Here is an 11324-nt window from a genome sequence, read left to right as displayed (position 1 = left end):
AAAATGAGTGTACACCTGCCCCATTATCTTTAATTTATTCCTTTAGTGGTCCACTTACTTAGGTTAAATCATATTTTATGTTTAACTTTCACTTATTCCACATTAACCCTTAATTCTTGCTATTCACTTTAGGTACCACCAATTTAATTTTTCATTTCATTTTCTAAGTGTAATATTATTTATTTTTAATGGACATTTAGGTCAAAATACAATTCGGGATGTCAAATGACCATAATGCCCCTGTTCGGGTTGCATTCCCGATTTTTCGGTAACACCGGGTTTTGTCTGTTTTTCGATTTCTCACTTTTCTTTGTACTAATTATTTAATTTTTCTTTGATCTTTCTAATGATATTTATTCTTCAATAAATATTTATTTGAGTCCTAAAAATATTTTCCAGGGTTTCCCGCAGTCCAGGGCTAGTCAACGGTCTACGCCGTGACTTCCCGGTGCGGTCACCTATCGCTAGGGTTCTTGGCTCGCTTAACTTGATCACATTTCTTTGCTATTATTTTTCCTTTGTTTTTCTTGTATTTTCTTTTCTTATATTTCATTATTTTATGTCTCCTCACTCATAACGAAGTGTAGTTCTAGGCATCCTAGCTGTCCGGACAATACTAGTCACCGGAACAGTAGAACGCACTACCAAACTTAGGGGTGTTACATTGGACAACTAACTTTGGGTGGCAATTTCACTTGGTTATGGGCAGAATTCGGGTTGGTGTTTCTCATGAAAGTTGTAGTGCTATGTCATACCTTTTCAATGCCACAAAAATCAAGTCATTTGGACCTGCCTAGACTAAGTTATGGTGAAATGAATAAATACTATTCATTTGGTCATTTTTGTACAGTGGCAATGCACATTACCCGGATTTAACCTAATTGTTCACTATGTAGATGTCATTTTATGGGCTTGGTCTCTAAATATAAATTGTGTCTTTAAGTGTCTAATTTCATTTTCAATTGACCTCACACCAATTGGGTTAGCAGAATTTCAGTTTTTGACCTAGGTCAAACTGCCAGATTGGGACCCCTAACCAATCTGAATTGTATGGAATTTCTACCAATTCAAACACATCACAAACGGTCCTAATTTACCATTTTCAACCTCAATTAGGGTCAATTGCACCAACTGACCATTTTCTCCAATTTTTCCTCTAAATTCAAGAGGCTTAAGAACCCTAATTTAACCAATTCATTCAATTAATGGAATTAAAGTGCAATTCCCACATCTACACACTTAATTCAACTTCTCTAACACTTTAATTCCATCAAATCTAATCAATCTCTATTCCACTTGAGGCTAGCCGAAATTCCACTATTGGTCCCCCATGATTGTTTTGTTTGTATTTTCCATAATTTCTAAGTCTAGTTAACTCTAAACATAAGATTTTAACTAAAAATCTCAAGTTAGATTACTAACCTTTGTTTGAATTTCAATTCTTCAATTTCTTCTCTTTTCTTCCTTCTTTCTTTTTTCAATTCTTCTTGTCTACTTGCCAAAGTAAGTTTTATGGGAGAAATTTGGGAATTTTAGGGTTAACTCATGGGAATCAAGCTTGAAACCAAGCTTTAATGGAGGTGGGAGTGGGGAAGGGATTCGGCCAAACGGTGGGAAGAAGAAGAAATTATTTTTTTCTTTTAATTTTTATGTTTTTATGTCTTATTTGACTTAGTCAAATTTTCAACAAATTTAAAAATCCATTTATGATGCCATGGGTGATGTAAGTTGGGTGATGTCACCATGATGTAATAATCCTTTTTCTTTTCTTTTTCTTTTCTTTCTTTTTCTTCACTTCTTTAATTTAATTATATGTTTTAAAATTTTCATTTCTCAAATTTTATTGGACAGTTAGGTCAGGAGTCACCTCTAGGGGTGAATTGACCAATTTACCCCTCGCCGGTTTGATCCGATTTATAAATAATCTGATATTTCTTCTAGAGCCTTGACCTAGTTATTTGACCTACTTATCAGCTCTTTTCTATGATTTTCTCTTTTCCACTAGGTTTGTAATAGTCTTTAGGACATCAGCGTCACAATTTCCCGTTCAAAATTAGGGTTATGACTGACCTCGCAGTCACTTCCCAGGAAGGTCGCCCATCGTTGTGACCATCAGCTCATTTAACTTTTTATACTTTGTTTTTCTTATTTATACTTAACCATCTGGTAATCACTATTTATTTCCATTCAGGGCTTTTTTAGGTGACTTAATTGTGGTTCTAATCCCTTTAATTGTCCGGACCGACACTGGTAACCGGAACAGTAAATTACACATAGCTATGCGTATAGGGGTGTTACAAGACATAGGGCTAAAATTTTCATGAAGACCATAGAACCCAAAATGCCTTAAACCAAACCAAATTGCTGGCTCAAGTTGGGTCACAAAACTATCCAGAACTAGGTTGCCTAGAAACTGCTGGACATAAATTTGGCAAAATGGCCATAACTTGGTCTACAAGAATTCAAATGAAATGAAACCAGTGGCAAGACATAGATCTAAAAAATTAGTATTTTGACTAAAATCCAGAAATCAAGAGAACTAGCTTAAATTGTTAGAATAAGTCAATACATCAATACCTGGAATCTGACCAAACTTCATTTGACCCCAGAACAGTCTTTTAGTCATATCTCCCACTAGAAAAATCCAATTGTGATGAGCCATACCTTTCCAGAAACCTAAGAAATAGGGCTCCAACTTTGTTTTAGAAACCTTCCTCAAATTATGAATGTAAGAACCTCAAAAGTTGACCTGCAGTCACTGACCTGAACTGAACTCCTGTTGGCATAGGGTACATGAGTCCTGGTCAGTTAATTGGCCATAAATAATTTCACAAAACTTGAAAATTTGTTATTAAAAATTATAAGTGACCACAAGACATAGGAAAACAATTTCTGTGGAGATCGTTGGCCATTGTGCCTAATATTATATCTGGCTTAAATGCCTACCCGTAGGCCTCATGCCTTACATGACCGACGTACACTGGATAGACATATGGTTGTCTAACTAGTATACTCCCATGTATCCAGTTTTTATAATCTGTTATAGGTTCTTGGGTACTGATAATGATTAATTAAGACTTAATATACAATAAGTAAAAAGAAAATATCCCTATAATTTCAATTGTTCCAAAGTGCAATAAAAATATAAAAGACCTAGAAATTATGAATTGTCATATAGAATTATTATTTCAATTGTTTAGTTGTTGTCATTATAAATTATGTACCACTAAGCATTATGCTTAGCGCATTGGTTTTCCATCGCATAGGTACTGGAGACCAGTCCCAGCAGTCACAGCAGTAGTGCTCATACAAAGGCCAATCAGTTTTGTCAGTGTTTACTAGCCACCTCAACAGTTGTAATTTTGTTGGTAGGGCCCATATATGTCTAACTTTTGTTCTTTTGTTCATTGTACATAAACACATGATGTATTTCATTTTAGATTGCAATTAAACTTTTAGATTGTAAGTAAACTTATAAATTATTATCTATAAATTTCTATATGAATGCAATAGACAATACCTTTTGAGATCTCATAAATAATTGTGAATGATATGATATAATAGAATATGATATAGAAATGTGTGAAATGAATATGAACATGTTAATAGGTAATTAGTGGAACCCGCCAAATGCTAACAAAACAGAGGAGGCTCTGTCCGGATCTCCACAGAAATACGTTACAAAAAAAAAATTCTACACCTAGATTACCTGTTTTTAAATGATATTAAAATTTACAATGGACATGATAAGATAAGATAGGGTGCTCCGGCACCGAATGTGGCACTTCTTGCTCAGCTATACAGTATACGGGTAAGGGGCGTCACAACTGAGGCATTCGATGTATTAGAAAAAGCAGGAATGAAGTTTAACCTGGACAAATGTACATTCAGAGTGAGAGCAAACAAGTTCCTTGGTTGGTTTCATGACATCTGAACGAGGGATATAGGCAAATCTTGAAAAAATTCGAGCAATCATCGACATGCAACCTCCGAGCAACATTAAGGAAGTCTAACAACTGAACGGATGCTCAGTTAGAAAATGTCTGCCATTTTTCAGAGATTTAAGAGCAAGAAATAACTTCAAATTAATAGATGAATGTCAGGTAGCCTTTGACTAATTAAAATAATTTTTATCATCCCTTTCATTATTTGTTTCACCAAAATCAGGCGAGGTACTGTTTCTTTATCTTGCAGTAACTAAGAAGACCATTAGCTTGGTTCTCGTGAAAGAATAAGAAGGCGAGCAGAGGTCAATATACTACACTAGTCAAGTACTAAAAGGATCTTAACTGAATTACCCAATCTTGGGGAAGCTCGCCTATGCAGTCTTATCAACGGCAACTAAATTAAAGCCTTACTTTGAAGCTCATACCATCGAAGTTCAAACAAATTACCCACTACAAAAGATCTTACACAGACCAAAGATGTTTGGACATTTAGCAGCATGGTCTGTCATCCTTGAAGCATATGACATCAAATACGTGCCAAGGATAGCACTAAAGGCGTAAGTACGGGCAAACCAACTCCAATTTCCAAAAGAGAAGAAAAATTGAAGGAACCATGAAATGTATGGGCAGACGGAACATCAAGTTGAAAGTCAGGAATTAAAAAAAAAAACAAAAAAAAACAAAAATCAATTGATTCAAGCTGCACGTGTAGATGAGACTACCTTTTCAATTCGTTAATTGAAGGATTGTTGGACAATATAAATTAAAGCAGTAAACTCTCCTTCCTGTGCTTTCTCAAAGGCTTCATTTATTTTTGGCATAATATTCTGCAGGTGACGTGAATGCGAGAATTCTATACAACATATATAGGGATTGAATATTTGCATTGCCTAAATAGTGAAGTTTAATTCCTATTTGTATTAGAATCCATATATCAAAAGAAGCGTTAATTTTTTTTTTTTAGATAAGAAGTGTTATTGCAATTTGAAATTGGATTGGATTTGCGCACTTAATTACTGCTTCGTTTTCCTCAAATCGAAGAGGTCTTCCCACAAATTTAAGAACAAGCTCTGAAGCTCTTGAATCTCCATAATAGAGATTGTACCTTCTTTTTTTATTAAATTCATACAAAATTGATATTTTTGTTTTTAGATTCTGGACATGATATTTATATATACACTAACTAAGCAAAAATTAATTAAATAATAAAAATTTATTATTATTATTATTATTATTCAATTTAACCCTATAATTTTAATAATTATAATAATTTCACTCATTAATAAAAAAAATTAATTATTTTATACATTTATATAGTATTTAATTTATAAATTAAATAATTAATTTTAAATTTAAAAACTAAAATGTAACTAGCAGAAAATTTAATTATCAAATTATAAATTTCCGGATAAAAGAGAAAAATCAAAACCAATCTGATATATTAAAAAACCAAATTGATCACTTTGATTTGGGTTTTTTTTTTAACCCAAATAATAAACGTCCTAGAACTTGATCGAATATCATCCAAACCCTTCACAACTTAAAAGATTTCTTTTTTTTTTTTTTAAATCCAAATCCACGGGGGTTATGGCAACATTTTGATAATCACCACCTACAAGTAAAGGAAAGCAAGCAGAAAAACCAAAATCCAAATAAAAAAAGAAAAAAGAAGTTGGGGCTAAAATTAGTGGGTCATTTACATGAAATAGAACACGCTTGATTTAGTTGCCAGCAAGCCACCATCTCGTCTGGAAAAAAATTGTAGATTCAATTCAATCACCATACGGTCTTCATATCCTCTCTTTTGCCCCCACTTTCTTTTTAATTTTTTTTTCCATAATTTCCGCATCGATCCAGGCGGCATTTGCATCAGCCTCCATTTTTTTTTTCTTTTGACAGCTTCATATGTAATTGCTGGTTTTCACTTTTCAGCAACAGTATTTAACCATGCTTCATTCTTTTGCTTGGTCACTCGCTTCAGTTTCTTCCATGATTAATTCATCTGTTTTCTGCTGCCAAATAAGTTAAACTTAAAAAATTAAGCTAACAGCCAGATCAAAACACCTTCTTGGAACAGCACATCCCTAAGATAAACATGTGAGCATGTCTCAAGGACAATTAGTTGAAGATCAAATTAATAACAGAATAAAGTCAAGCCCCCTATTCCATTCCACTTGTTCCAGCATACCTATTTTTATAAGGAACCCCTCTTTATTCTTAATTATTTTTTGAGGAAAAGGAATCAATATCAGAATCTAACATCAGATTCACCCATTAGCCATTTGATCTTGACAGCAAAAATGATTCCTAGTTCCCCAAACTCAGTTAAAATAATATGGTCTACCATCATATGTACATACCAAAACTATCAACAATATTCAAATGAGAGGAAAAAAAAAAATTAAAACTGGCATTACCGGCTTGTGATCTAATTTTTAATGTCTAAAAACAAAGATGTAAAAGGGAAAAGGCAAACCTGATTATGATCCAAATGGGTCACCAATGACCTGAGCCTTTTCTCTTGCATCACCTTTTGGCGGCTTTCATAAAAATCAAAATCATCCAATATAGATGTTTTGGAAACAAAGTTCTTAAATACATTTAACATTTCCATACCCTGTGGAAATCTGACCTGGAAATGAAATAAAAATTTTAAAATTATTTCCAAGGAAGCAACACGACTACCAATTAAACCAATACCACCTACACTGAAAAAATTGTCAGAGGTATACCTCCTGTGTGTCTCTACTATTAGTAATAGGCTTGTTCTCATTGTTCTCAAGTATTATATGCCGTAATTGTGGGTTTGGAACATCTTTAATAATGTGCCACTTGACTGGGAAATAACCATTCCACTTGTCCTGTTGCCAGAAATCCATTTTCTTATTGAAATCCACTCGGCCAATCATCTCGGCTACTCCACAGAACTGGCCACTTGCATTTACCTGAAAGCAAGAGGATAATAATGAAATCATGCTTTAACAAAAATGAATTGTTATATCGGCCACACCTCAAGCATGAGATTAGTAGAAAGCTTAGAACATACTGAAAAGAAAAGGAACACAGGACAATTGCTGCCTTTCTCTGCCATTTTCTCTTGTGCATCTTGATATGCACTATCCAGTCTCTTATTTCCATTAGGGGTACTGGCCCACACATTGTACTTGATGCTCTTATGAATATCATCTTCACTGTAAGATTTGATAACAAAGAAAAATGCATGATCATATTTGGTTGGAAAATCAGGAAGGTTATATTGATCCCTCCTAATTACAGAAGTTAGGCTGTTACTGTTTCCGTTCCCGTCAGTATCCAAAGATCCAGCAGCATTACCTCCAAAAGTAAAAGAACCCTTAGCATTAGTTGTCCTAGGACCATAATTCTGCTCATTGAGGAAGCCAAAATCGCTAATGTTACCAATCTTGCTTCTTGCTTTTGGCTTTTCAGTGTTGCTCCAACCCCTTGCACTTGCTTTAACAGGGGTGTTTGGATAGAGCACTCCACCCTTCCCTTGATTATATGGTGGAAACTTGGCCAATGGAAAATAACCTTCAAGTGATACATCTGACTGAAATGTAGAGACATCAGACATGGCGTAAAGCCTAAAAGATGTTCATCAAAATCAACTGAAAAGAAGAGGACTAAAATACCTTGGCCACTGATTTTAACTGGTTATGCATGCCATGACCAGATGATGCATCTAATGTCGGAAGGGAGCTCTTATTTTCTAGTGAATCACTAAAGTCAGGAGTCCATAAATTTTTTGAATGAGCATGGGTATGACTGTGAGATGACATGTTAGGTTTAGAGCCAGAAATTTCCACAATTCCACTATAGCCATTTCCATATGCTCCCTCCCCAACATAAACAGATGGATCCCACAGGTAGGGTGGTGGCACTAGAAAAGGAGTTGGAATATATCCAGGGGCAATTGATGGTTGTAACATGGGGTTTGAAGGAAATGGTTGTTGGACAACATGCTGTCCATCTATGCCAAACATGTTTACAGGTAAGTATGGACTGTAACCTGGGTGTATTCCTGGCATTAAGTAGATCAAAGATCCATTATCTGCTTCCATGACCTAGATGAAACATATGTGAATGTCAGATAAATTACAATTAAATGCAAAATGGGAACAGCAAATCTTAACAGTATCCTAGCACAAAATTAACACATACGTCTAGCATCCAAAAATGATAAACTGATAAGCTAAGGCTTATCAATTTCCACAAAGGGTACAAAAGAGTTCCTTTTTAAAAAAATAAATAAATAAAGAAAGAATAAAATCATATGGAAAATTCTTATGAATCATATCTTTAGCTCTAAGAACTACTATCTCAACTAAAACATTCCTCTCTGCATTCATCTATTGTAAACTTTCAATAAAACACATGATAGAAAGCATTCATGTCCCCTTTCAATAAATCATATTTTTCACTCATTTATATTCAAGAATATCAAACTAGAGTTAAATCAAAACCATGCACAGGCTGCTCATCACAAGGAAAATCCAGTTGCAAATATTCCAGCCATTCATACATTGCAACCTCCTCAGAGAAAGATATCTCAAAAACACAAAATTCAACGCCCAGTTTGATGCCATGTGTCCATGAGCATTTGAAACAGAATAAGAAAGGCCAGTTTCCTTCAACATTTACATTTATTTTTACCTATTTTATGACAAAAAAAGGTTATGAGGTAAGGTACCTACTAACCATGCAGCAATTAGGAAGCATAAATGAGCACATGAAAAACAAATAAATGACAACTTGCTTCAAAGAATAGAAAACTTACTGGATATTGAAGTTGCATTCCATCACAAGCCACATAGTATGCTTGGTCGTCCAGCCCTCCAAAAGTGCCATCATAACCTGGCAAAATACTATTGTAAGAGGTGAAAACATATATCCATAATTGATTTAAAAATTTAAAAAAAAAAAAAGAAAAAAAAAAGCATAGATGAATACGGTATATCATATTTGATCTCTAGAAACAAACCTGGATAGAAATATCCATAGTAGCCACATGATGGATTTGGCAAGCCTTGGGCAGTTGTCAAGGATTCACGATCTACATCGCCTTCCTTGACACTAACTGTTGCATCTCCTGTGGATGAAATACATGACGTTGCATCTGAAGGGCTCCCATCCTTTGAAGGAACCTTTAAAATAAAAATGATTCATAAGTTGCAAAATAACCACATATCAACCAAAAAGGCATCCAAGAAAATCTCATTGAAACATCACAGTTAAAAGGAAGCCAACTGAAATTTAATTTGAGCATCCAATAGACATAAGCAAATGGGGCATTAGAAATCATCCAATGGAATTATGGGAGCACGGTGAAGACCAGTGGGAGATTAATTACCATATTAGAATCGGTGAGTTCTACGGAAGCTTCATCAACTTTAAGATTCCTCATCATTTCTTCAACAGCTGATACAGGAAAGAAAAGATTTATACAAAGTGGGTCAACAGAATTGAGCAGCACAAATACAATAATCAACCCATAATAACAATATCAAAAATTAAAAAAAAATTAAAAAAAAAAATTTTTAAACCGATTCTTCAATCAGGAGCAAACCTTGTAATAGATCTGAAAATTCTTTTATTGTTAAGGGGATAAAATCCAAAAAACAAAAAAAAAAAAAAAATCGTTAATAGCCCGGTAAATTGCGTTAATATTAGCCCTGAAAAAATTGAAACCAGCCCCCCAACGGCAACGCAAGTAAACAAAAATCCAGTAAATTTAATTGAATAGAATCATCCTAGAAACACAAGAAACTAACTACTTCATTTTTAATTGTAGAAAGGGGAGTAGTTACGCTTTTGAGAGTGTTTCAGAGATGGAACAGCCATTAATTGCAGCAGCAGTGATGAAGTAGCAGTAAATAGAAAGATCCAAACACGGCCTTAAAAGCAGCCTCGTATATAGGAAACACAGATCGGTAACAACTTTATTTTCCAAGAAAAGAAAGGAAAAGAAAAGAAAAGAAAAAGATATGGATAGCTTTGTTCGAATCCGAAACTGACGCTGTATTGTTTTAAAGCTAAAAAATCGAATAAAAAGTTTCCCTTTAGAATATGAAAACAAAGAAACAAAATTGAAATGAAAGAAAGAAAGAAGAAAGCAAATGGAAGAAGAGGAACAGACGAGGAGAGCCAAGAGAAGAAAGAGAAAATTTTAATTAAATAATTAAATAGATTCAAAAAAAATTAACTAAATAATTAAATAATAGGAGAAGTGGACGGCTGACACTGTGACACGCAATTCTGATGTCGGACACACTTCCGTTCTAGCAGTGCCAATATAACAACGGCGAATTGTTAATAGATTTATGTACGTACTTTTTTTTTAGAGATTTATGTATACCTGATTAATAAGAAATTAAACATTAAATTTTAGGTATGATTTATTATATTTTTAATAAATTTATTATGAAGCGAGAACTTTATTTATTATTTTATTCTATCTATTAAGGATAAATTTGCTATTTTATTTAAGATTTTGAATTTCACTCAATTAAATTCAAATATAATTATATTCAATACTTATATAATGACCTTAAATCTTTATAGTCAGGCCATTCTCATTAATCAATTTATACATTTCTCTTATATAAACTCTAATTTGAATGTTGGAGGGTCCATTTAAAAATATCCTGATGAATCATAAGTTTATACTCACAATAAATTTTAATAGATCATAATAATCGCGTTATTTGTGAGAATTAAAATAAAAAGTTATTTTTTCCTATTTAATTAAAAAGTTATTTTTTCCTATTTAATTCTCTGAACATCTCAAAATAGAAGTAATCATATAAGTGGGCGGTTTGTGGTTTGAAAATTTATCATCATTATTCAACAATTCATACTAATATCATAAGGTTTCCTTGTTTATTTTCTTTTGTCTTATCTCGTCCAAATGAGATTAAAAAAATAATTTCTAGCAAATGTCTTGTTTATTTTTGGGCTTTCAAAAAATCTACATAAGATGTTGATTATAAATGTTAAAGCATGAACAGATCCGAAAGTTAATTTCTTTTACACAGTTATATAAACAAATCCAAATTTACATAAGATTCTACATTCCAATAGTTTAGAAGATTTTCGAATTTGTAAACTTTTGATTTCAAGGTCATTCTAGGAGAAGCTTTAACAAGTTAACATCGGTTAGTAATCTTGAATGTCAAGTTTATGAATAATTCAAGTAAGGTCAGAAGAAATAGTGTAACTCGAATAAAGTGGTGGGAGTTCAAAGGAGTAAAATAAGTGAACTTCAAAAATGATCTTCTTAAGTTCGAAGTATGAAAATTGGATATGGAGGCGAATGATATGTGGATACAGATGGCATCAAAGATTAGAGAAATAGCTAGA

The 11324-nt window shown here is 33.3% G+C and overlaps 1 protein-coding gene across 5 annotated transcripts; it reads right to left on the bottom strand.

The window, feature by feature from the left end:
• Positions 1–5479: 5479 nt before the first annotated feature.
• On the bottom strand, positions 5480–10121 carry LOC110631567 (YTH domain-containing protein ECT1). 5 transcript variants are annotated; one of them, XM_021779437.2, is made up of 10 exons: positions 9773–10121; positions 9316–9383; positions 8947–9109; positions 8743–8819; positions 7598–8029; positions 7365–7515; positions 6994–7280; positions 6680–6892; positions 6424–6579; positions 5480–5959 (listed from the first exon to the last, which is right to left on the bottom strand). In XM_021779437.2, exons 1-10 carry the CDS (start codon positions 9804–9806, stop codon positions 5900–5902), a joined length of 1641 nt encoding a protein of 546 aa, XP_021635129.2. In that variant the 5' UTR covers positions 9807–10121; the 3' UTR covers positions 5480–5899. The 5 variants fall into 5 exon arrangements, with proteins under 5 accessions (XP_021635129.2, XP_021635127.2, XP_021635128.2 ...); XM_021779435.2 differs by having other exon boundaries at positions 6994–7515; positions 9773–10120; XM_021779436.2 differs by having other exon boundaries at positions 5480–5956; positions 6994–7515; positions 9773–10118.
• Positions 10122–11324: the final 1203 nt, after the last annotated feature.

This window comes from Hevea brasiliensis, chromosome 11 (genome assembly GCF_030052815.1).
Source record: "Hevea brasiliensis isolate MT/VB/25A 57/8 chromosome 11, ASM3005281v1, whole genome shotgun sequence".
In the NCBI taxonomy this organism is placed as follows: Eukaryota; Viridiplantae; Streptophyta; class Magnoliopsida; order Malpighiales; family Euphorbiaceae; genus Hevea; species Hevea brasiliensis.
This window is presented reverse-complemented; position numbering and strand designations above follow the sequence as displayed.